The sequence below is a fragment of the Nannospalax galili genome, unplaced genomic scaffold, assembly GCF_000622305.1.
Source record: "Nannospalax galili isolate Female #2095 unplaced genomic scaffold, S.galili_v1.0 scaffold417, whole genome shotgun sequence".
Lineage (NCBI taxonomy): Eukaryota > Metazoa > Chordata > Mammalia > Rodentia > Spalacidae > Nannospalax > Nannospalax galili.
Genome location: NW_008340785.1, coordinates 2,660,351 through 2,687,777, shown reverse-complemented (window position 1 = coordinate 2,687,777; position 27,427 = coordinate 2,660,351). Strand labels below are relative to the sequence as shown.

Sequence of the window (27,427 nt, the reverse complement as noted above, 5' to 3'; positions counted from 1 at the left end):
CCCAAAAAAAAAAAATAAAAAAAAAAAAAAAAAAAAAAAAGGGGACCCCTTCACAAAAAAAACAAAAAAAAAAAAAAAAAAAAAAAATCCTGAGCCCTAATAAAAAACTCTGGGGACAGAGTCCTGTAATCCATGTTTTCACACACTCTCCAGAGAATATGATGCATGTCAGTTTTGAATCACTGCTTTACTGGAAACGGAGAACCATTATAACCCTCAGTGAGGCAACAGGAGAAAGATATTTTAAGGAAGACAAATTTAATAGTAATTTGCAGAATGGCTTAGAAAAGGGACCATGTGCAAATTCATAAAATTCACAGAGCCTCTGCCATGTAATTATTAAAGCAGGACAGCATTTTTCAGGAGCTATAACATTAATTTAGGAAGCAGAAGACCAAGGGCCTTTCTCTTTCACGCTTTCATAGAGGAAGAACGGGTTGATAAAATCCTGATTTCTCTTGTGGAAAATACCTAACCTGTAACTTTAAAAAAAAAAATCATAGTGTGGTATTGTAACCACTGCTTATTAAAGCATCTTTGTCTCAAAAACTTCCGTGGGAATGGCAAAGAAAAATTTAATTAGGTGCATCACGTATAAAATCAAAATGTAAGTAAAATGACAGGTCTTATTAAATATAGTTCACTATTCTAGAAAATAATGAACAGAAATGAATGAGGATTCTATTAATTTAAGAACCTCATACCTGAAAAACAAAATGTTGAGTATAAAATTCAAGGCTGAATGACTTTGCAAGAGAACACCTCACAACTTTTTTACTCAAGTATGTCCTGGCCTTTAAAGAAATCTTACAATTATCTAGACTTATTCCACTGATGTTGCAGTTGCTCAAAAGATCTTTTATGTACCACTTTTATAGCCAGCTTACAAGTCAAATACAGTTTTCATTTTTATAGATCATTCTAAGAATTAGCTTTCAAACTAGAAAAGGTCATTATCTGTTTTCATTATTCTGTTTATTCACTAGATATGATTCTTATGACTGTAAAAAAATTTAAGTCCTCTTCAAAAGACAGTGGCTGGCAGCCTACAAGGACACAGAGGAAAAAAGGGCTCTGAAGACAGGCAAATACCTTTTGGAATGTATGATTACTTATTAAAAGGAGGCTATTAACCTCAGTAACTCCTGCTGGTTTGTCTGCTTAAAAATGCATATTCATTTGACCAATATTTACTTGGTTCCCATTTGAGGCAAGGCCCAGATCTGGCTGACATGGCTATCATTTGGTGGAATGAGGGATGGCCCTTCTCCTTGCTCCCAACATGAGAGCTCTAGGATGGATCAGTAACCATGAAGAACCCAAGTCACAGAAACACTGTATTCTTAGGATGAAACAAAAAAATCAGGAGTTCAAACCTACGCTGACTTTACCTTATTACTCACACAATACTTAATAAATCATAATTTGATTCACTCTATCTGCTAATGCAGCTTTCAATAGCAGTTAATAAATCATCTTCATCTCTTTACTTCTCAAATCCACTGCCTCCCCATTTATAGCTACTGAGCTCTTCCTAACGCATTCTATGTTAAATAATCCCAGAAGGATGAAGTAATGAAGACTAGCCAAAGCGATATGCATGAATGTATACAATTTATTAAATCTGTGCCAACTATCAAAGAAAACATCCTTTATACTGTATAAAGTTCTCTTTATATTCCCTAATAAAAATCCCTTATAAAATTGCTGACTTGGGATAATAACTCCTAAAATCAAAATATGGACTGCTCGGGCATTCTAATTATGAACTGAAAACCTGTAGTTGACTCAATATAACATTCAACAGTGCCAGATGACTACAAAAATAACACTTCAGAGATCAGCATCTTAAATATTCTAAAATTACTATCATCTCAAACCACTATTTATAAAAATAATACAGTACATTTATGTCAATCGTTACTCATCACGTTAACACAATCTCAAAGCCAAATTTAAATAGTTCTGGTATCTGGCAGGCTTTTATGAACTATTCAAGGTCAGAATATAGACGCATTTTCAAATGTGTAACCAGAAACATGTGATTTGAAGGCATCAGCCAAAAGCCACAACAAAGACAGAGATGCCAAACTTCATAAACACATGCTTTGCTTTTTTTAAAAATAAAATTACTTAGGCAAAAATGCATACTTATCCTATTTACACCACCAAAGATGATGAATATACAAAAGATTAGCCTACCCTTTCAAACATAAGGAGATAAGTTGTCACAAAATATTTGAATGATGTCCTTTCAGTTACATTTTCTTAAGAATTCACCTTTGTAAGACTTTTCATTTTCTGTCATCAATAAAATTGTTTTGGAAGTTGTATTTGGACTATTTTTGATCTTCAAGTATTGTTTTAAAATACTATCATGCTGAAGGATTATAAACCAAGATTTTTTTCCCCACCATCCACAAATCTGTAGAGAAAGCCAAAACCATCCTTTGGGGGACTAATGAAAAAATCCTAACCACAACTTAAAAATGAAGATCAACTGATAAAAGTTGGCTGGAGCTCAGCTGAGAGGTGTTGGAAAAACAATACAAGACACTATCTTATCACCTATGAACTGCATTAAGATTCAGTCAACTACCCTCAGTATATTGCAGGTCAAAGTATAAATGGTTTCTTCAAAGTTATCCCCCAAATGAACTATGATCTTTTGGGCAATCTACTTACCTGGAAGCAATAAAAAGAGAGAGACACATTAGAAAAAAATTATTTATCTTACTACTTTTATACAAAAAATTTAAATACTCAGGTCTAAGGACACGGTAAAGCATGACCCTTTTGTTAGATATAACTAACATGCTATCAAAAAATGAGAGATTAAAATAAAAAATTTAAATACATGTATCTGTAGTACTGTTATAACTGTGAATAAGTTAACATATTGAATGGAGGAGTGGGATGCTTAACCCACTTGTGACTTTCATCTATAGCTGTGGCCTTTCAAAATTGTCTTTACAAAAGTAGGCATTGGTTTATAATGAAAAAAACCACAACAAAAGATACTTGTGTCTTCTACCAACTTATTTTTTCCCTTGCTAAAACAAATCTCAAAGAAAAACAATTTCTACAGAGAATCTTCAATGATGTACTTTAAGAGCAGCCTTCAATATACCATACATTCAAGAAAGGGTGGCTGGATTCAGGTAGCTAGAAACGAGGTTTTGAAACTAGGTACAAACCCATGTGTTACCTGAATCTTTCCACAAGTTTGTCCTTTCTCCTTATTCACTGACAAAGATAAAATGAAGAAATATGCCCTTTTAGCAGTATTAACATAAATATTCCCATGAAAGAGAGACTGAGTTCAGACAGTAATGTCCTAAACCTTAGCTCAGGGAATCTGGACTGTCACCATAGGACTCCTGGGGTTTATCTCTGAGGTTCTCTTGTCGCTTGTGCTAAAGCATCCTTCAAGGGATCTTGAAAGATCATTTAATGAAAGGGCCTGGCAGCAACACAGACTCCGGCAAAAGCTTGTACAGCTTACATGACGGCTGTGGGTTCCTGCCTCAACCACAGTCATTCATAGGCCTGGGTGTCAATTACCACCACACCCCTTCCTATAAACTCATGCAAACAGGCTTCCCCAGGAGTGTGGTAACAAAAATTGTTTTAAAGTGTGTTGTGCTATATTATTAAACTACACCCTTTCACAGCTGGGTGGCATTCATTTGGTTTCCATCTCATTTCCAATCCTTCCCACACACCAAATTCTCATACTAAACACTCACACGCAGATTAGGAGATCGGACAATCTAATAGAAACCCCCATAAAATATGTGAAACAAGCCGAGATATGCTAACATCATATTGCCTGAGAGTCTTTTGTATGAAGGATGTACAGCCAGAGATCAGAAAACAGTGCAGCAAACTGAGAATTGGTGTTTGGTTCATTATGAGGCAGGGAGACAAATGATGGACTGAACAGAGAAAGAGAGACAGAGAAAGACAGACAGACATTGACATTCCCATCACAAAAGTCAAGAAAACACAAAGGCTACTTGGGCTTTTAAGTTTTATCTCTGTTCTGGATTACATGCAGGACTGCTGAGCTCTGATAGACCTAAAGCAACTGTCAGAGGATTCATGACAGGAGCACTGACTCCTAAATGCTCTTAAGCCTTAATCTCATTTGGTACTGTGTGGGTGGGGCAAGGTCTCTGCATTCTTCAGAGCAAAGTGGATCAGTCAGTATTGCTTTCCTAGGGAATACCTTCCTAGGCAAAGCTGCTCCATCCCCCTCCAAGATGTTCTCAGCAGAGCTGCTGGCTGGTGGCCTGCCAGTGAGGGCTGAGGAGGCTAGAGGCCCAAGCCAGTCCAGCCAGTCTCCAAAGCACAGATTCTCATTAGAGCCCAGGGTACCACCATGTGAATAGGGCCAAGCCGTTGAGCTGCAGTTCTCCATGCCATCCTTTGTACACTGGAAATCTCAGAAAATCCTAGCTCATGGAGCGCCATTGCTCATGTGGGAGTACTGGACCTTAGGATCTCTGGGGCCCTTTTGGACTAAGAACCTGATACAGATATCACAGTGAAAATCTCAGAAAAGACGAAGTGCTACAAAATATAACTGACTTATGTAAACTTTGACTATCAGGCTGAGTTCTGATTATAGAATTTATCATCATTATGTAATTTTTGCCAAGTCTAAAATATCATTTTTTCCTTACTTCTTTATAATATTCCCTCCAAGTGCAAAACGGATTACAATTCACTTTTCTTGATTTCTCTTTTGGGGGCTGGCTTCAGTACTTAATGGAGGCAGCCTAACAACTCTGAGAATTTGCACACCTGACTGTAAGAGACCAGTTCATCGCTCACACATATTTTGAAGTATAGAAACTGAAGACATATATGCAGTAAGTATATAAGTCTAAAGATACCTAAAGTTTGTTAGAATTTGGCAAGGATCTGAGAATATTAGTATATAGCACAATAAAAGCCACAGCTTTCTGGAAACATTGTTTGGATGAACTGTACACGTATCTCTTTAAGCATCAAAATTTAATTTTAACTATTTTGATAGCTGCCTTTTGGAATTTCATCACTCACAAACCCTTTATTAATCAGGATATGATATGAGGTGCTTTTGGAAATAACAGTAATGTAAAAACAGCAGGCAGCATTTACTGTATACCTATTGCATGCCTGTTACCAAGTTAAGTGCTTTATGTGAAAGGTCACTTTTAAGTCAACAAAGTAGGTACTAATATCATCCCCACAATTCTGAAGTTCTGAGAGATTTAGTAAGTGGTTAAAGTCATGGAGCTTGTGCATGATGGATCCAGGATCATCATTGTGACCCTCACATTTCTGAAAGTGGACAGAACAGAGACAGAGAAGGGCACTCAAACGGATTTTCCCGAAAAGGTCCATATATTGGTTTTCTTTGTTTTTTATGTATGTGTACCTTCAAAAATCTATATAGTTCTCTCTGATTAGTTGTGGATTCTTGTTATCTATAATGCAAAGTGCAACGAAGACATACTTTTATAGTTTGAAAGAGCACCCCCAAATCATGACACCTCTCTTTTCTGGCCACTGGTACTTTTCTGTATCACAACTCTCTTGTTCTCTCCCTTCTTCACCACTTCTCTACTTAAAGATAGTCAACAGAATTATTACAAACGCTGTTGCTCCCTACAGAGGTCTTTACAAAATAGAAGAGAGGGTGTCATATCAAACTTGCCCTGTGTGGCTTTTAAAAACAGTGTCTCCTCAATCATATCAGTAGTTACATTTTCAAAACTTACTATAATTTACTTAAAAACAAATGAGGTAAATTTATAATAGTGCAGAGCTGGGTCACATGTGTTTTAGACTCATTCCACATTAAGATGAAAAATCACAGATAGCCTCTTTGGAGTTTCATTTGGGGAACAACGTGCAGGATAGAGAGAAGAGTATTCACTGAGAATCAGACTTGCATTCCCAATTCAACTCCACCACTAACTGGTGATGTGATTTCTAGGAAAATCTTAGTGTTTGGATGCCTCCACCATAGACTGAACCAGATGAGCGACCGCTACATGCAGCTGTAACGTATTATGACCTTGTACATAAACTTAGCTTTAAAAATCAGAAACTTAAAGTTATTGTTTTCCTGGAATATTGTTGGTAACAGAAAAAAAAATTAACAGAGTTTGTGTAAAGGCCCTGTAATGGGGACGAGGAGGAAGTGATTATAGGTAGTTCAGATACTGAACAAAAAGTATGATACCAGTCTATGAACACTAGGGAAAGGTCAAGACATTTTTTACCCCCAAAAGTACCTTCCTTAAACTACTAAACAATCTTCTTTCCATTTGGATCTATTGAGGCTGCTCTGCCAATCCTTTAAGTTATCTCTAGGCTCCTAGTCTCACTAATCAAAACATGTATGTTTCTGATTTCCTATGGGATAAAAGAAACTTAAAAGCCTACAGGCAACCTACTGGGCTAGGGGATGTAAGCAAGGTCCTGGCCCTTTCCTGCTCCTTATGACCTTGACACATGCTGAAAGCTCTTTAGTACAGAATTTACATATCAAGTTCCTTAAAAAATAAAATTCAACTGTGTAAGTTCTGCAGTGAATTCCAAGAAGCTAAGATCTCTTGAAGGCACTTTTCACACATATGAAGTACTAGGATCGATTTCTCAAGATGGGTTAGTTGATTAGCTCACCTGAAAGGGCTAGCTGCAATGACTTCAACATGCAGTGCATATTTTTAACTTGATTTTCACAGCTTTAACCAGGTTTTGAGTCCTACACACAGTTCTTTAGGTGACTCTTAGCTGCCTGATAGGATGAAAACAGGATATTCTCAGAACTCACCGAAAGCTTGCAGAAAACTAAACTGCCATGATTCGCTTCTACTCACAATCTTCTCTTTTGTAAACTAATGCCCAGCCGTCAGCATCTACTCTACTACTTAGACTATTGAAATCTTCTCTTGTTCATCTACTTATTGAAGAGAGACCCCCTTCAAAAACTCTCCATAGCTCCCTTGCTCTGGTAAAAAGCCCCTGAACGGGGCAGGCTTATGCTGGTGTCTGTTTACAGTGGAGTGTCATGGAGCAGGAGGCCAGTGGAACAGGCAAGCCACCTAGTTTTAGCTCCTTGGGTTAGGACTTCAGAGGAATATTCTTTTTCACACCAAAACTACTCTTTCCACATCAGAACTACTCATGCGCATCAGCTAGAGAGTTAAGTTTCAAAATAAAAGTTTTTTTGTTTTGTTTCAGTCTATCAAGTTAGCTTATTCTGACTTCTGATCCTTAGTGAATGGTTAATAGTTAACATAAAATGGAGCTGGAGAGATGGCTCAGCGGTTGAGAACACTGGTTATTCTTGCAGAGACCTAGGTTCGAATCCCAGTACCCATATGGCAGCTAACTCCAGTCCCAGGGGATCTGACAGCTTCTTCTGACCTCTGCAGGCAGGGTGCACTTAACTACATGCAGGCAATACACGCATACACATAAAATAAAAAAAATAAAATAAAAAAAATAGTTAACATAAACTATACACTTTATTCATGAGAAAACACACACACACACACACACACACACACACACACACACCCCTATGGCTACTATAAAATATAATAAAAATGTATTTTAATCATTAGCAATCACCGTGAATCTTTAAGTATATGATTATATGAATAGGTTTGGGATTTTAAAAAGCCCTCTTTTGAGGAATTTAGAAGACATCTGTTATTCCAGCTGACAGACCCAGGGCTGTCAGCCTGCAGAATTCCCCTGCCCTCTTACGTTGCTGGGAACTCCAGTCTAAGAAAGGTCCATTTGTCTTCTCTTACTCAAAATACCCCATAACTCCAGGAAATGAAGAAAATACTCACCATCCAAATCGGATTAGAACCTTCATCCTGAGGTACAGGGTAGGCTTACTGTGTTGTGTCCCTACCCCAACAAAGCTAAAAATATTTCCTAATTTAAAAAAAGAGTAGCATGGAAGGGGAAATAGAATATTTTTCTTTTTTAAAGCTAAGGACAACCTGAGTACAATTGTAAGATGATCAAATTCATGACAATAAACATGCACTCAGCATGCATTATAAACTAGGGAAATTCCAGAATAAATGTTTTTACACGGTTTTCTCGTGGGTGGGAAGAGAAAAGTTTACATCAAATCTGTTTATCAAGTCATTAGTGGAATTCATTCAATACCATTTTGTGAAGAGGTCAAGGCAATGTCCTATTTGAAATTAACAGCTTACCTTCCCTAAGACACAAACACAAAAACCAGTGAAGTACCAATAACACAATTAGGCCAGCATTATGAAAAATGTGTGAAGTGCCACCTCTGGACCAAACTTACAAAATAAAAGCTTGACTCAGATTCGATCCTACAGCCTCTAAGTTTTAACTACAAAAGTTTTAGTGTATTCAGATATGATAGAGAACATAAACATAAATGAAAATACAGAAAGAAGAAAGAAAAAAACCAAGGCAGAGGTCTATCGATCCAAGACAAGGAGCCTATAGTACAGGAAACAGATCCTAAATGTGCTTCATTCTCAACCCACAACCACTTTTTCCTCTCCATGACTAAACATCAGTTCTTTTAGAATGCCGTGAGTTGAAGTAACGGGGGGGGGGGGAGGGGGGAAAAGGACCAGACCTTGTTAAACAAATGTATGAAAGGGGAAAGGAACAATTCATTCTCAACCCACAACCACTTTTTCCTCTCCATGACTAAACATCAGTTCTTTTAGAATGCCGTGAGTTGAAGTAACGGGGGGGGGGGTAGTGGTGAAAATGACCAGAACTTGTTAAACACATGTATGAAAGTGTCAAAGAATAATAATACAGAATAGAATGAGTTACTGCTGGGGACTACATGTTCTTGAACCATTTTGATTGAAAATCATAATTCATTTCTCCTGTTTTCCTGTCTTCCTGTTGGTCTTTGACTAAATACTGAAGCAAATTATGGTGACTAGTTTGTGTTTTCATAACAACATAGAATTTTAAAGAACACATTTAGTTCCACCACTTCATGCAAGACTGGGCAATTTGAAAGCATCTAGGTACTAAGGTGTTGTTACCACATAACAGGCTACATATATTTCCCTTACATGGTAAATTAAGTGCTGTTGATTTAGAGACATAGATAAGGTGGACCTAATAGCCAATACTGCTAATATGCTACCTTCAGTGGACTGTAACCATCTATTACTTCCGTTCTAAATTTACTTTCAGTTATTAATGGTCAGCTTTTTAATGCATGCATCTTTAGTACTTAAAATCTCTTCCTTCTATAACCACAACCTGTGTTAACTGGCAGTTCATACGAACGGCAAGCCAGGATTTGTGAACTGCTCTCTTCCATCAGAGACACCAGTACCTACTGATCATCTGAGCATTAATTTTCTATGGATTGGATTAAGGAGCCTGGGAGATGAGGGTGGAAGGATGTATGGGAAGAGGCAGAGAGTGTCCTACTCTCCAGGTTCTGCAGCACTGTCAGTATTTCGTAGAGAGAAGTCATCAGGAGAGCAGAATCCGTCACCCCCAAGTTGGGGAGGCTTCTCTGCCTGAAGGACTATCACAGGAAGCCATAGCCTGGGAGGGTTGAAGGTATACTCAGGGAAACTGAAAGGGACCCACTTGAACTTGCTCAGTGACAGCTTAAGCAGCTTCCTATGGTCTCATACAACTCTGAGGACATTCAAGCTACCTTTGTTCTGCAGTCACTTTAAATGCCTCTTTCCGGTCTCCAAATTCTGCTCATGCTCTGAAAATGGTAGTAAGATGCTTCCTGTCCTGATTATCCACCCAATATCAAAACAAAATTTTCACGGATTCCATGTAGCACTTTTTTAAATGGCAAAAATATTATTTCCATTCCTAACAAATTTTAGAAAACTGAACGAGAGTTGGGATGGCATGCTTTTAACATGGTTCCTACAGCTCTGGATTCCCAGGAAAGCTGGGGCTCAGCCAGTTCCACACAGGAGAGCAGCTGGAAGGAGGCAAGTCCACAGAGCCTGGTGACTAGAAATCTCTGCTTCTTCATTCAAGTGCTGACTTGTACTAACTAGTTCTTGAGCTCTGAGCCCTTCAACTTTCACCTTTGAAGTGACAGCCTCAAAGGATTTTCAAGGGTTCCTTCAGCTTTAAACTAGTCAAAAACTAATCACATGTTACAAGTGAAAATTACCAGAATGAAATTACAGAGTACTTATCAAAGTCCATGTTTGTGCTATGTTAAGTTTGTTATTGAGCTGCTACAGAGGCAGACCTGTTGCATCACACGGAATACCCCATTTCAAACTATGTTCTAGAAATACAAAAAGCAGTAGATAGGTCTCTTTTTTTTTCATTTTTTCATTTTCATGTTTTAAAACAGTAAACAATAGTATCCAGCCTGTGATGGTGAGTCTCAGGTTTCACCTTTACAGTCTGTTAACTACACACAGAATGAAACCTGGCAGGAGGGCCACATGACTGAACGCTGGACACACTGGCTCCTGGTTACAACCTGTGTACCATGTGTGATTGATGGTTTGCCTTTACAGCCAACTTCAATTCAAAGCCACCTCCAAGTCTTAGCAAGGAGGAGGGACTGTTAGGTTCCTTCACAGTCCCTGTTCCCAGGGGCAATTAATCCTGTAAGCAGCCAGAGCAGGAGGCTGGCTATCACCCACCCATGTATTCACACCTGCCTCTAGCCAAAGCTCACCACAGCATGTAAGTTAAAGAGATTCAGCCTCAGAGCCTAACTGGCCACAGCTACTATGACACCGTTAAAAGGAAGGCGTACAACCAAAGGAAGACGTGCAATCTTTGACAGCACCTGGTGGAAAGGGAAACCTCCCTTGCCTTCTGCATCTTAAGGCTGCAGCCCTAAGTTGCAAAGGTTATCCCTGCTTCCCTGAAAAACATTGCCGCGTGAGAGCGATTTCTGGCACGGCCCACTCACCTCTTTGATCTTTGCCCTTTTCTCGCGGATGGCTGCGTCAGCGGGCTCCCGGTTTTCCACCCCGATGGGGGGCAGGAAATCCACCTCCGGCAGGTCCCCGACCAGCACCTTGTCACGCAGCTGGTCCTGGGCCACCTTCACCTTCTCCAGCAGAATGTCTCTTTGGATCTCCTCCGGCAGCTTCTGCAGGGTCTCCTTGGCTTCCCGGAGAGCCCGCTCGTGGTTTTCGCGGATCCTGGCCAAGTTGTCCTCCAGCGCAGCCGCGGGGTCCCCGGGCGCGCCCTCCTCCCGGTGCCGGACTCGCCCCTCCGCAGCGTCCTCCGCGCGCGCCCCCGGCCCGGGCTTGTGCTCAGCCGCCGGCTGCAAGGCGGGGTTGGAGTGGAACAGGACCCCGCTGAGCAGCTTGGAGGAGTCCGGCAGGAAGAAGATCGCACCGAAGCACAGCGTGATGAAGGCGCTGAACACCAGCAACAGCACGAACTTCTCGGTCAGGCGGAAGGCGGCGGGGCCAGACCCCTTCCTGCCGCCGCCGAGCCCCACACCCAGGCCGCCCCCCAGGCCGCCGCCCCCAGGGCTGCTGAAGAGCGGCAAGAGGCTCCCCACGGGCATCGCTGCCGTCGCTGGACGCGCTGTCCAGTGGCCCGGCGCCGAGCCGCTCAGCAGCCAAACTTCGCCGCCGCCTGGCGTCAGCGGCTGCGGTGCCCGCTGCTGCGCATCCAGGCCGCCCAGAGCGCAGGGCTGGGCTGCGGGTCTCCTGGGGGGAAGCGACTCCCCCGCGGCTCTCCTCCCCCAGGCGGCTCCTCGGGCCCACAAGCACGCGCGACAGACCGCTGGCTGCAGCCCCTGCGAGGAGAGAAAACAGTAAAACGCGATGACTACCAAGATGAGGAGAAAGTTTGCAGTGGGTCTCCGCCCTCCCACGGCCCGGGGATCTGCCGGGACGGCTACCCCTGCGCGCAGCCCCACGGTCCAGCTCCGGGAGCCGCCCTCCCAGCCCACTTTGGACTTGGGGTGAAGTTTTCCAGGAGCGGGGGGGCAGGGTGTCCCGCGCACATCTGGGGCAGGGCTCCGCGCGGACAACCTCGGACACCTAGATGGCAGGGGCGCGCACCTCCGGGCAGCAAAGGCGCCGCGTGCGCGGGGGGCTGGTCAACTTCGCGCGCTGCCCATCTCCGAGCGCCCGGCGGCGGCCGGCGTGCAGCCCCGCGGCCCTGCAGCTCCCGGGCACGGCTCAGTAGAGCGAGCGCGCCGACCCGCGGGCGACAGCGAGCGAGCAGGGCAGCACGATGCCCTCCGCCGCGGCCCCGCCGAGCACTAATAGCACTGCCGGTCTCCGGCGGTCGGAAACGAGGGCGGTGACGCGTCTGGAGACTGACAGCGCGTCCGGGCCAATCTCACGCCTTCCAGGGTCCCGCGGGGGTGGAGCCGAGGCGGGGAGGGGGCCGCGCGGGGCGGGGAGTTTACGGGAAGCGCTGCCTAGCCGGGGCCGGGCCCGGGGGCGGGGAGGTCGCGGTTCCCCCAGGCACAGGCAGGAGGGTGCGGCGGGGAGCGCGGCCAGACCCGCCCGGAGGCCCCCAGCGGCCTGGAAGGAGTTGGTCTGAGAGCTCCTGGCTCGCGGCCCCAGGGGTGGTGGATCCTCAAGTGACCCGGAGGCGCACGGACTGAGCGCCTGGATCCCCTCTGGACCCGCGACGGCTGTTCCAGAGCCTGGGGAATGCAGAGGATCGCGGGCACTGGGTGGTTCTGTAGCGCGTCGGTTCTCCAGTTTCCTCTTGTTACCCGAGACTGGGATTCCCCGGTTCCCAGAAACTCCTAAACCCAAAGTCCCTCGGCTCCAAGAGCGATGAACCGAAGGACTTTAGGGCTTTCTGATCTTCCTGACGCCGTCAGAGACTTGGGGGTTTGCGGATTGCTAGGACTCTATGGATGCACCCTCTGCCCCTGCCAAAAAAAGTTGTATGCCTCTCCCCGGCACACCCCCACTTTCGAAATCCACTTACCTCATCGCAGTTGGTCAAATTTTCCATTCAAAGAGGACAGTTTTGTGCTGCCAGAGCTCCAAGCAATAAATTGAACCCTGTTGAAATTAAGTCTTGGATGTGACTACTTCCAGCGAAGTAAAGACTTGGTCCAATAGAGATTGTTTTCCAGAAAGCCTCACAGTATTTGATGTCTCACGGAATGCCATGGAGACTGGCTCCACCTCTCATGGCATCGCGTGGAATGCCCTGCGGATATTACATGGATCAACGTTTTGACCTGATGAGGGACCCCCGACCTAGAGGTGGAGGGGTGAGGAAACATTTCTCAAAATGTGTTGTAATTTCCTTCTTGCTCCAACAAGAAAGGATTGCCAGAGAGGAAAGAGTTGACTGACTTACCATTCCTGAAAGCTGACTCTTAGCAGCAGCCTTGTTTTACCCTCCCTCTTCTCCAGAAACGTGGCTCCACGTCCTCTTCCAGTCGAGGAAGCAGCTGACATCTTCCAGGAAAGAGCTCACAGTGCAGTTGTTTTCAGGTGTTGGACTGTATGAAAAGATAGAAAAACTAAACAAGAAATCCTACTGCAGTTTTCATTTAGGTATTAATTATTAAGTTTAGCCATCATTACTTATTGTGGGGTGGTTTTGTGCAAAACGAGCCAGTTGTACATTGAAAAGTTTTTGTTAATAGGAAATTGTGGGTTGATAAATCTGCCTTGATGGCTTGGTTATTTTGATACCTGCTATGAAATTGTATGCCCAGAAGAGTGCAGCATAGCCAAGCAGGGTAATAGATTTAGCACAGAAAAAGAAAGCAATGATGTTTCCTTTTAACAATGGAAAGGTAAATTTGTTTCAAAGTACTTTTGTAGGTTATGGATAGGCTGAAAAGTTTTAATCTCTGTGAAATAATATTGTTTCCAACAACACTCTTAAAATTGAGTTACTTCATAGGTACAGAGAAGACAAACACAGAAATTGAGGCTAATAATCCAAGAAGTCAATTGTTTGATTTGCTGCCTAATCTTTTTGTTTGTTTGTTTAATGATTCACTATTTTTCAAATTATGTTTTAAGGATGAGAGTATATTTATGGAAAAATACTTAAGAACTTTAATTTTTAAATGATATTCCTATGTATTCTAGACAATAGTGAGATTCACCTACAAAGGGAAGTTTTACCTGTTTCTATTTCTAAACTCCCTAATTTTGAGGCGAAATCAATTGGGGAATTTAAGATGCTGTCTGTAGTGAATCAAAAATTTAGCATATAGATTTAAGGATGATTTTTTTTCCCTTGGAAAATTAAGTTTGATTTATATAGATGCTAAATCTTTGGGAATTTTTATTTGGGTTCACATTTATGAAGCTTATTTTAAGATTGTTTTCTTAATCTGGTTTTCTCATTAGACAGACGTATATTATGATCAAAGCCTGGTGTTGATAATTTACTAAACAAAAAGTTAGCTTTTGGGTGGAATATATAGTTCCACACTTAAAGGTGCCCATCTGTGTGAGTCTCTCTGTGAGTCAGGTTGAGAATTCTAGAGAAATGTCCATAACTTGCACTAGAGCAAGTTTTAAACAAACCACAGAGAAGTTATTTTAAGAGACATGTTAATCAAATTAGCCATGCAAACATCTTTAAAATATCCACTCAAAGCCACGTGTGTGTATGTGTCTGTGTGTATGTGCGTGTGTGTGCGCACACATATGTGTGTGTGTGTGTGTACAGCAAGAACATAGAGAGCAGGCATCAAGTAAAACTACATTGTGTAGATGCAGTCTCACATTTTGCCCCGATTGCCATGCCTCCAAGCACTTCATAGTCTACTTTAGAGACACATGCTTTGCCCACTTGTACAAATGGAAAATGAACATGATTAGGTCTGGTTTCTCAAGTCATGAAATCTTGATTCTGTTCCCTCAGTGCAGACTCATAGCTTATCCACCTGAAGGAATGCCATGACCTTTGTTAATATGGTGCCTGTGGTACAGTTGTTGTTTCCTCACTTACAAGATAGTATAAACCCCCTTAATAATTTTGTGGAATGTTCCCCCTCTTCCCATCTCCTTTTGTTGGATCAGCTACTCCTTCTAAGTAAAGCTCCCTTGTTCTGATTGCAACTGGCTTATAAACCTAATTCTCACTGTTTTCTTTTTTAAATACTTATGTCTCTGTGTCTTTCTTTGTCATTTGTGTAGATGTTTGAGTTTCAAAACTAAAAAATTTAGAATTACATCATTTTTAAAACCCTGGTTGTTGTCTGAGAGAATTTCAAAAGTATAATAAAGAAATGTCTAATTAATTTGACGGCTTGAATTTCATTGTTTCTTTTAAAAAAAGAACAAAGGATAGATTTATTGTCTTCAACATGATAATTATGAAAAGGAATACAGAGGGAAAACTGGCAATACTGGAATAAGAACTGATAAATTAATAATTTTGAAAAATCTGTAAACTCTTAAAAATTAAAGCACAAAAAAATCTTCCCTGGTTTTTAAAAAGTACAAGCTAGAAGTCTTTCAAAGAACTCTTTTGAAGATATTACTTGTTTTTAAATTTCAAAATAATACATAACCCAATAAAAGAAACATTTAATCTATGTAACAATTACTAAAATTTTCTAGCCAGTTATATCTCTGTCTAAAAGCTAAATATAGATTTACTTAACTTTTATTTTAAAATACAATATATAATATATAGAAAATATTTTACTGTGAATGTTAATCCTGATATTTCTTGACACATCAGTAGGCAACTCTGAATTTTACATGAACTTTAATATGGAATTAATTAAAGGTTTAAAAGCAACTATTAGTAATATTGGCATTCAAAATGGAGTCTCTATGGTTTATCTGTGATGCAATGTTGTTGGGTTTTTTTTTTCCCTCTCTCCTCACTTTGAAGCAACGTAAGTAGTAGATTATTTTCATAAAAGTCTAGTCATTTGGGAAACAAGAAGAAAGAGTAGAAGTCGGGGGCTGGATCTCTACTCCCACTTTGACCCTACAGGGTACTGTTGAAAGGTGTGCTTTTGTTTTTAACACTTATTTCACAGATATCAGCAGTCCCCAGTTTAAAAACATTGTGTTCCACAAATATTTGTCAATTGGGTTTGTGGAATTTTTCAGAGCGTTTCTTTCAATAGGAACAAAGTTTTTTTGGTTTTTTGTTTTGTTTTAAAATTTATGTGTATGCATGTATGGCCTGCATGCAGGTAAGTGCACCTGTGTTGTGCAGTGCCAGTGGTGGAGGACAGAAGAGGCCATTGGATCCCCTAGAACTGGAGTTACAGACTGTTGTTAGCTGCCATGTGGGTGCTGGGATTTGAACCCGGGTCTTCTGCAAGAACAGCCAGTGTTCTTAACCGCTGAGCCATCTCTCCAGCCCAGAAACAAAGTTTTAAATGGTGCTTTGTCTTGTTAATCTTCTCTAAAGTGTTGAGGAAAAAAAATGCTGTTGTGATGGTAGTAACCAAAGTAGCAATAAATTAGAAAGTTGTATTCGTATTGAATGTTGGAGCTTGAAACTGAGGTTTATTTGAAAGAGGAGATGTAATATTAGTCTCAGAAAGGCTCTAAAAAAACTTTCAAGGTCAGAAAGGTGCACAGAAATTCTGAGATATAATTTCCCTTCATCAGGTGTTCAGTTCTTTTGTTCTGAATATCACTAATACTATTCTTACAGTATTGTTGTTTGTATATACATATATGTGTATATGTGTATACACACACACAAGTAAGTTGTCCATCTTCTGTGATTCTCGTATTTCATCTGCCACATTTTTGTGGATCTGAAGCCAGATATTTGAAGTAATGTCTAGAACAGTAGGGCCTGCATGCAGTTTGAGTCCATTTCTCCCTTTCCCTCATAAGGGATTTAAACACTGGGAGTCGTAAAAGAACATCTGTAGAACTCTTGTAAGGAAGACCCCAAAGACGGGGCAGAGAAGAAGTGAGGATTATGTCATTCTTCATATGGTTGTGACTTTGCTACCCCTATTCTCTGAATAACCGCCACTGGAGAAGGAGTGCATGAGAGGTTTCACCTCAGGTATGGCTGGGAGAGTCTTTGACAATGTTTCTCAGATTGTATAAGTATGACCAATTTTGTGGCTCCTAGATGCTTGAGAAAAAGTGAATGATGACAAAGTCTCAAAGAGGAAAATGGCATGAGTGGAGCACTTGAAGAATCTGAAACAAAAGACTCAGGGCAGAAAGTCTCCGTATGGAAGGTTAATGTCCACCATTATGAGCCCTTTATATATATAAAATAGTTGAATTTTGTGACATGGGAAGATACTATTGCAACAGAGTGAAACAAAGAAAAGGTCTTTTTGTATGACTAGAGAAGATATAATTTTTCCTTTCTTAGTTTTTAATACATTAGATATATTTTAATAGTTTTTACTTAAAAAGTTATTCACTCCATCTGTTTCATAAAAAATTATGTGCTATTTCAGAAAACAAATAAAGCAAGCTGAAATGAAAGAATTTGTGACACATTATTCTGTCCAATGGAAATGTTTTTCGTGAAATAAAGTGAAATGAAACCAGATGTGTCCATTCCTATTTTGGAGAAACTGCATACAGCTATGACACGAGAGCACTTGGCTTCTCAGTTTCATTGCGAAACAGACACGCTGTTTGTGCTGCATGTTCAGTCTTTCTTGTCCTGGAATCTTCCCTTCACCCTGAGTCTCTGTGACTACTTTGGAATTCACTTGTGTGTCTTTGTCCACAGACCTTATTTTTCAAGTTCGTTTAGTTCATTCCTGTCTTCTGTAATATGTAGATTCACTTACAGATGAAGGTTAAAATGGGTTTGTGTTGCAGATAATGCCTGGATAAGGTTGTATCTACTCCGTGTGTGGCTAGTATGTGTGTATCTGATATAATGAAGACTGTGGACTCTGATGATGAGAGAGAGATGTAGGGAAATTACCATGGGAAAACAGAAGGGAAGAAATCCAAACCACTAACACATGTATCTCTTTGGTTAATTGTGACGAAGTCTCATACATAGTTTCTATACATTACTGGGGTTTAAATGTGACTCATCGGCTCATTAAGTATTCTGGTTTACCCCAAGTATTAAGTTAGTGTAATGCAATCTATTATTATGATATTATAATGCCCTCAACAATAATCAACAAGAAATGAAAATAATCAAGTGCCTAAAAGTGCCATTCACTTTACATTGCTCATATGAAAATCTATCTATCTATCTATCTATCTATCTATCTATCTATCTACATTTAGTAAGAAATTAATTTCATTTTGCTTAAAGTAGGCATTGTGAAGAACTTAGTTTACTTAATTAATTCTAGAAATGATTTCATTTATTGCACAGATATCCATAGAGTAGAAAAATTAAGATAAGAAAAAGTGTGAAAATTTAAATTTTTTGAAGTTTTCAGTTATGAGGGAGTGACACATAGTGTTCCATCAAGTACATTTTATTAACTCTGTGATTTTATCATTTCCATTTCTTTTAAAAATGTTTAGGAATGTAAAATGGTTCAGCTGCTTTGGAAAACAGTCTGGCAGTTCTTCAAAAGGATAAATATAGTGTCGCCATATGATCTAGCAAGTCTACTCCTAGGTATACATCCAAAAGAGCCAGATATATATATGCAACCAAGTCTATATATGAAAGTTCAGAGCAGCCTTGTTCATAGCAGGCAAATTGTAGAAACAGTACAAATGCCCATACACTGATCAGTGGATAAACTAATGTAAATCTATGCAAGAAAAAGTCTTCAGCAAAAAAGACACATATTACAAGGATGAGCTTTCACCATAGTATCCCCCAGAGGATAATCACAAAGACCACAGATGGTTTTCCTCTGTATGAAATGTCTGCAATAGGTAGGGACACAGGGACAGAAGGTAGATGAGTGGTCCTCTTTGGTTGAGGGGATGGAAAAGTAAGAGGTTAACATTAAAGGAAGTAAGATTTCTGTGGGAGGTGATGGCCACGTTCTGAAGGTGGTTGTGGTAAAGGCTCCCTGACAGTGAATATATTAAAATAATTATTGAAATTTTAAATGATCTTTATGATATTTGAATTAAAGTTCAATAAATCTATTATAAAATATTTTCCTTTTGGACCTGGTTTATAAGAACCTTTCTCTAGAACCATGGAATATCTAAACTGAAAAAAAAAAAGATGTAAAAGCAAGATTGGGGATGGAGAGAGATGGCTCAGTGGTTAAGAGCACTGGCTGCTTTTGTAAAGCATCTGGGTTTGAGTCCCAGCACCTGCATGGAGGCTATCAACTGTCTATAAACTCCAGTTCCAGTGGATTTGATGCCATCTTCTGACCTCCATGGGCATTGCACGACACAGGTGCACTTATGTATATGAAGGCAATACACTACTCATACACAAAATAAAAATGTTAACCTACAAAAATGGTGTCAGCAAGCGTAAGAACTATGCAAACTCAAGCAAACACAAACCCAGCACAGAACCGTGGAAATGGGCAGCAGTCTTCAATCTTAGTTGAAGAATTATTGATAGCTGATTACTGCTGGGTGAGGAAGAGCTGATCTTCTTAAAGGTAGGTACTCTAGATAGGCTGACTAGGCCTCAGTGGATGAACTTGCACTGAGAGACATCTGGAGACACTAATTTGACAAGGTAGGCCTTAACACAAATGACAGAATGCATGAATTCCAATGGGGGGTGCTATGGGAGGTGCCAAAGGGGAAGGGGTATAAAGATGATTAAGATGTTCTGTATGAAATATACAAAAATTCAATTAAAAAATCTACAAAAAGCAATAATAACAATTTTCTAAAAAGTAGCAAGATGAAGTTGACATTGTATTAAATAGCATTATTATATGTATTAAAGTCCAAGAACTAATAAATATTTGTCCACACAAGAAAATGCCAGTTTCTCAGCTTAAGAAATACATATTTTGTGGAATAGTCAAGCCAAGGGAATGTTTTAAAGTTGAGTCACTTGCATGTTGTACACTTACTCCTATTAAGTAAAACAGGTAAGTAATACCATTCATATTTTTGATGCACAGAAAATTACTTTTAACTGTACCTCACAGCACTGTGGTAAGCAAGATGTTTCCAGGAGAATTTGCTTATGGTATGCAGCTTGTAAAGTTGAGCAAAGTGATGCAGAGTCAGAGGAACTCCACAAGGAACCAGAAGACCTGTTCTTAAACTAGCCAGGGTTTCTGCGGAGTCAGCACTCAGCTTTGTGTTCTTCTTTTGTAAATACTGGCAACTTCTTTCAAATGAAAAGATTGTTATGAAGATCAAAATAAATATCCAATGTATGCTGGAGGAAGCTCAAGAACAGTGACGAATTACAATGAATAGTCATTTATTAAGATAACTACCATTTAGTATTAGCTAACATTTGTTATTATCGTTATAAGCATGTGGATAACCTACCATCAGAATTCCAGTACAGTGATAACAGACCAAATAGATGAAATGTATATGCATATTCAAGACCCTTAGATTAAAAAGTTAATTTTTTATTTTTTTATTTTTGAAGCAAGGTCTCACTATGTATCCCTAGCTGGCCTAGAATTGGCTATGTAGACCAAGCTGGCCTTGAACTCACAGAGATCTGATTGCCTCTGCCTCCTGAGTGCTGAGATTAAAGGCATGTCACCAAGTGTCACCATGCCCAGCTGGAAAAAGAACATTTTGAAAAGTTCATTAGTCTGTTAAAAAAAGAAATATGAATACCTCATAGGATATATTTTCAAATTTATTTCAGGATCTGCATCTGACTCTCCTGTGCTCAATTCATTCTACCAAGATAGGAAACACCATGTAGTACTTCAATATCAATATCAAAGCATCCTGAGATTTTTCTGTAATTGTACAGAATTAATCATACCACCACTAACCTTAATGTTTCTTCTTTCTTAAGTTGGTGTTTACTTTTTAGCTTTTTGTTTTCTTATCATAAATATAATCTATATTTGTCATAGAAAATTTAAAATACATGGACCTTCGAGAAGTAAACTGCTTAAATTCTTAAAATAATGTTTGTACATATCTTCAAAAACAGTATAGTTATACTTTTGGTATGTTCAAAAGAGCGTTCTTTCTATATTTCCTTTTTCTCCTTCCCCAAGTCTTGAAAAAAAAGTATTTGTAATGAGTAATCACTGTCTTTTCTGACTGACCTTGAAGGCAGATGGGGATGTGAAATGCTTTTGCTAAAACTAAATGTTCTCATTTTTAAAATGAAAGCGTTTCTATACTAGATCTTATTTTCCTCATCAGACATGCCTATGTTTATTTCAACCACCTCTTTCATTACCTCTTTTTGGTATCAAATCATTTAAAGAAGCTAACTTTTTTTCTTAGTATAGAGTTTTTGTAAAATTTGAGATAAATACCAAACATCAAGGAAAAAGAAAAGAAGTCATTTATTCTTACCTTCTAGAAAGAGTGAATATCTTTTTGTATTTACTTTGCCGTTAAAAATATCCCCACATTAAAAAAAAATCCTGAAACACCTAAGTATAAAAATTGTTATTACTTAAGTCCAGTTCTTTTCCAAACCATAGAAATCTGTCACAATAATCACCAAAATTAGTCAAGAGATTTTTGTCCCCTCCATCATCCATCTTTCTGTTTGCCTTGTCTGCTCTCCTGCAGATGTAGATTACAAGTTTTGGATGACCAAAAAGATATTGCTGAGCTTTGTTTTTTGTTGTGGTCTGTCCTTTCCTTTGTTTGGCCATTTGAATTCAATTAAAAATGTTTGGTTGCTTTCTCATTTTGTTTCATCTTTCCCTCCACATGCCACATCCAGATAGGAGACTTTGGATCATTAGCTCTTCCTAGCTCTCAAAATAGATTTGTTGTTAATTTCTCCCTTCAGTCAGTGCCACTGCTTTTTCTAAAAGATAAAGATTTAGGGCTCTGGATGTAGCTCAGTTGGTAGAATGCTTACCTTGCATACACAGAAGCTTGGAATTCACTCCCTAACACTCCTTTATTTGGGTGGTGCTGACCTTCAATGCCACCACTATGGAGGTAAGGCAGGAGGATCAGGAGTTCAAGGTCATTGTTGATTATAAAGCAAATTCTAAGCCAGTCTGGACTACATGAGACCCTATCAAAAATAAGAAAGATTTAATGCTTAATTCTGAACATTGCTTTCTAGAAGTCTTACAGGACATTTTAGTTGACCAATATTTTAGTAAAAACAAAGTAAGCACCTCATAAAGGAGAGATGTGGAAATCTAAAATGCAAAGGTAAAATTTATTGCAGTGGTTTACAAACTTAGCTAGTGAGAAACTGCACTCAGTATTGAAACAATGCGTTAAGAGAATGGCATGATGAACAGAGCACATTATTTTCTATTTCTCATTTTCTTCACTTAGTACAAAAGAAAACAAAATGTCATAAAACTGCTCTGTGTAAAATGGTTTTGTGTGCATGTATCTGAGGGTCTCAAAGCTATTTGGACCACAGCTTCATTTTCTAGCTCCTGAAATTATCTCAAAAATCTATCTTTAAGAGATTATTTTTTTACTCCTGCTCTTCAACCTTCTTAGATTCTGTGACTCATAATTTCAAAAAATGCCTTGCCAATTTCAATAAAGACCTTGCCAATGTCTTGCCTTTTTTCCCCCACAATTTTCTGGCAAAAATCTCCATCCTTAGGGAACATAAGCCTCTACTTTTTCAGTATCTACACCCTGGTGGCCAAAACTTAATGGAAAAGAATAATTCCCTTCCAACCATAAACCATCCTCAATGACGATTAGAAAGATGGCTCAGTCGTTAAAGTGCTTGCCTCACAAGGACCTGAGTTCAATCCCCAGAACCCATGTGTAAGTGTACCTTGTATTCCAAGTGCTGGGGAAGTAGGCAGATTCTTGGGTCTTGCTAGCCAGTCAGTCTAGCTTGATAGATGAGCTCCAGGTCAATGAGAGGCCCTGTCTCAAGGAGGTGGATGGTTTGCCTGAAGATGGTGCCCAAGGTTGTCCTCTGGCCTCCATGCACCTCTCTCTCTTTCTCTCTCTCACAACAAAACAAAACAAAACAAAAACAAAACAAACAAAAAAAACAACCCAGAACAAAATAGCTCTATAGAGCTACTCTTCTTGTCGCTATTTGGTTTTGCTGTTCTCCTCTACTCCATATTCTAGTGAGCTGGGGACAATCATGCCCTACACCCGGGGAACATTTGACAATGTCTAAAGGCAGTTGGAGACCCACTAGTGTTATCTAGTGGATAAAGGTCATGTAGTCTCATGCAGTGTATCTGTCCAGTCCAGGATGTCAGCATGCCAAGGTTCACAAACCCTCCTCCGGTACTTTACACTCAACATATGCCTGTCTTCCTAAACAGAGAAAATAGCAGCCTCATCTTTTCTATTTCAAACAGAAAACACTTAACATATTTCTCCAGTCATCCTCACTTCTTGATATTATAGCAGGGCTGTGCCCTTCTGGCCGAGGCCAACCCCAGCCACCTGTGTTGTGGATTTCACAGCTTTTCACTTTTTAACATTACACTATGCATTATTCATTGTCTGTGTATATTCAATCTTGCCTTCTGTATTTCTCCTTTAGATTTTAAACATAATAATGTTTCCACTAGAAAGCGAAACACATCTCTTTTCTCTCTAGATACTGCCCTGTTCTTTCTCTTTGTGACTTTATCTCTCCAAATAGTTGTCATTGATACCTCCTGTCTACAATTCCTCACCTCTCACCCAAGCTCAACTTAACTCTAGCCTGCCTTCTGGCCCTGTCACTCCATTAAAATAGCTTTAATGAAAATCACTAGTGGCCTTCAGGTTGTAAATTCCTGACATAATTTTTCATCTTCATTGGACTTCAGCCTTCAGAAATATTGGCCACTCCTGGCTTTCTGAAACAGTCTTCCCTCAGTTTCAGTGATCCAATAGCCTCTTGGTCTTTAAAATCTGTGGTCAGTTTCTATGTTTACTGTGGACTCAGCATCCTCTACCTTTAAATGAGGAAATTTCCTTAAGACGCTGTCCTGGAACTTCATTCACATTTTCTCAATTTTCACTTTCCCTAGCTAATGTTGTTCACACCTATTGATTCATTTAGCACATATATGTAAGGTTTTTTTTCGTTTTCAAATTAACTTTTCTAGTACAGACCTGGCAGGATTTCAAATTAAATCCAATAACCTAATTTGTGTTTGTATGTATGACCAAACATGGTAATCTCAACATGTCTCTAGTGACATCTGTGCCTTTCTTAGACCACCTTTCTTCCGTTTCCTTTCCAATTTTGGGAACATATCACAGTCCCAGTGAGAGAAAATTCCCAGTCACCTATTATTTAATTGAGAAGAGTTTTGTCTTCTTTTCATTCATTCTAAGCCTGGGTGTCAATCATAGTTTTCTGCTGTAGTGATTTTAACTCCAGCAAGATTAACATGTTTAGGGCCAGGTGGGTGGTGCACATCTTTAATCTTAGCACTCCAGAGGCAGAGACAGGCAGATCCCTGTCAAATGGAGGCCAGCCTGGTCTACATAGTGAGTTCCAGGCCAGCTGAGGCTACAGAGAGACCCTGTCTCAAAGACTGGGGGCGGGGGATGGGACACAGAAAGGTTTAGGATCCTCTGTGGGGTGTGTCTATGGCAGGGGTCATCTGTTACCTCATACAAATTCTTAGGGGACAACTCTTTTGCAATTCATCTTCACTCCAGAATTAGGTAGATTGATACTGAAATGTAGCATCCCCCCAAATAGATTCATGTGGGAGGTGATGTTGAGATAGTGCTGTCATCTTGACACAATTTAGAATCACTTGGGAGCTGGACCTCTGGGCTTTCCTGTATCGTATTATCTTGATTTGGCTAATTGAGGTGGGAAGGCCTGCCCACTGTGGCTGGCACCAGTCGCCTGGCCTGGGATGCTACATTGTATAAAGACAGAGTATGAGTTGAGCACAGGCATTCCTTGCCCTCTGCTACTTGACTGTGATACAATGTGACCAGCTACACCAAGCTCCTGCCACTGGAACTTCCCGGCCACAATGGACTACATCTATGAACTGTGAGCCAGAATAAATTTGTTCTCCCTTAAATTGTTTTTGATATTTTATTACAGCAACAGGAGAAGAAATTAAGACATTGGGGGGGGTATAGAAAGTCTAATTTTGGTTTTCTAAGACATGAAAAATTCTGTTAGCTGTCTTAAAGTTTTATGTTTTAGTTAATATGAATTAAAATTAAGATATTTTAACTTTAATCTTTATAATTTTTAACACTAGCAAAAACACTAGTTTCTACCCGTGGTCTAAGAGACAATTTTACCACAACTCTGAAGAATTAAGTGACCATGGGCAGTAAACAGTGTGGCCAGAACACTAAAACCATTACAGTAGAGGGCCAGATTCATGACTGGGGTGAGTAACTGATGGGATTTGGGTCATCTTCATTCACAAAAAGAATGTACTTTCATAATATAATTGACATGTGTATTATCTTAGGGAAAATAATCTGGGAAGTGTAATTTGGAGAAGAGACCTGTAAGTAAGTGTTAGTTTGCTAAGGTGTGATATATATTTGGTGTTTGATTTTTGTCAGTCCAGTGTTTAAACCCATTCTTATTTGGTGCTGTTCTTAGGGGAATACAGTCTAGAGGGTGATAAATGCCCCCACATCTCACTGTTGACACTGAAGAAGTCAAAGAAACTCTCTCTTTGTCCCTGGGAGTTAAGTCTTAAGCATGCCACCTGGCCAATTAGATATTGTTATGAGAGGTAATTCATTTGACTAAGGAACATAGGATTAGGGTTAATCTTTGATGGTATGGTCTCGTATGGTCAGGAGAATTCTGGCTAGGCATCTCTTATACCTCTGCTTGCTAGATTTCTGGATTTTTCTTGATTTCATGCCTTGTGTTCCAAAATTCATTGATTTACTGAATCCTTGAGAGTCTTTCACTTGAAAATGTATTGTATTTTGATAGTCAGAGGTAATTTATATTACTTAAAACATAATGGGCAGAGAATTTAAAACTCTTTCCTAATCCTCTTCCTTTTCTGTTAGTGGTAATTTATCCAGGTGGGCAGGCTAAAGCCTAGGTTATATCTTTGACAATCCTGTTTCAAACTCGTCTAATTTATTGCTGGATTTGGGGCTTCCCCCAATAATATCATTCAAATCTATCTGCTTCTCTACCAGGATCAGTACCAACATCCAGATCCAAGCCACCATTCTAACTCACATGCACCATAACAATCTATTTGATCACCTTATGCTTCCTCCTTCCCCCATCTATTCTTTTCTGAATGTAAAATCTTTATATGTTATATGTGACCTCACTACTTATCTGCACCTACCCGTTTTTAGGCCCCTGGGAGCCCTTGCTTTCTACTGCCTTCAGGCTACCATGCATTCTTTCCTGGCCCTGCAATGCTCTTTTCCTTCATGGAGTTACTTCTTTCCCTTCTCTCCATATCTTTTCTCCATGCTTGTTTGCATTCTGCTTGGACTTAATGGGTTTCAATTATAAAGAAAGTACTATAGGGATGAGATGGCCAAGTGGTAAAGGTAATGACTGGTGATCCATTATGTTCTGCATGAGTGGGTTGACATCCCATCCTTGTTGAGAATAACTTTGGGGACCTGTAAGGTGACTGGAAACTCTGTAAAGGTGGAGGGAGAGAAGAAACTCTACAAAATTGTTCTCTGACCTCCACATTTGTGCTGTGGCATGCACACACACAAACACATACCATGCATCCATACAATAACAAATAATTCAAAAATTCAAAGATGGAAAAACAACAAAAATTTGTTTCTTTCAGCTTTGGGGGTTGGGAATCCAAGATCAAAGTGCTTGCAAACTTTATTGTGGGTAAGGCTTTTCTTCCTGGCTTGAATGTATTTATCACCTTCTCATTGTGTGCTGGTTTACATTTTCTTTAGTGTTTGCTTAGGGAGGAAAGAGGAAAAGAGATTGAGAGGAGAAAGAGAAAGGGACAGAGGTTTTCCTTTCTTATAGAGACATCAATTCTATTGGATTAGAGTTCAGTTCACAGGGCTGCATTTGACCAATACCCTCCAAATATAGTTACACTGAAGTTTAAGACTTCAAGATATGAACTTTAGAGGGGACACAAAGCAATCCATTAAGAATACACATACAGACTCCTATCCTCAGGCCTCTTGGGGTAAGTCTATAGAGCAGCCCTCTGTGCCTTGACTCCCCAAGCCACACTCACCCTTCCATCTCCCCCCGCTGTTCGCTACTCACAGTTTGGGACCTGCACCATTCCTAGTCCTGGGGCCCCAGACACCTGGGGAACCAATACTGCTTCCTGATCCTTCTCACCCAGACCAACTGAATGCCTTTCTTGGGTCCCAGGAGCACGGCTTCTGGTCCTGGCCCTGCCCTCACTTCTCTCTGTGTCCCTGGACCTGCACCACCGGCTAACTCTCCTAGCCTGCACTCCTATCCTCAGGCCTCTTGGGGTAAGTCTATAGCGCAGCCCTCCGCG

The 27,427-nt window shown here is 40.1% G+C and overlaps 1 protein-coding gene across 3 annotated transcripts in view; it reads right to left on the bottom strand.

Annotated features, from left to right (window-relative positions):
- The window catches only part of Man1a1 (mannosidase alpha class 1A member 1), a 200,700-nt gene extending 177,759 nt beyond the window's left edge, over positions 1-22,941 (bottom strand). The window contains exons 1-4 of one of the 3 annotated variants that reach the window (XM_029564805.1): positions 22,777-22,941; positions 19,996-20,187; positions 12,949-13,474; positions 10,949-11,791 (exon numbers count right to left, since the gene is read on the bottom strand). In XM_029564805.1, coding sequence (XP_029420665.1) covers positions 10,949-11,791; positions 12,949-12,975 — 870 coding nt within the window. In that variant the 5' untranslated portion in view covers positions 12,976-13,474; positions 19,996-20,187; positions 22,777-22,941. Of the gene's footprint in view, positions 1-10,948; positions 11,792-12,059; positions 12,308-12,948; positions 15,227-19,995; positions 20,188-22,776 lie in introns of those variants that run through there. The other 2 variants (XM_029564806.1, XM_029564807.1) reach the window with 2 other exon arrangements.
- Positions 22,942-27,427: the final 4,486 nt, after the last annotated feature.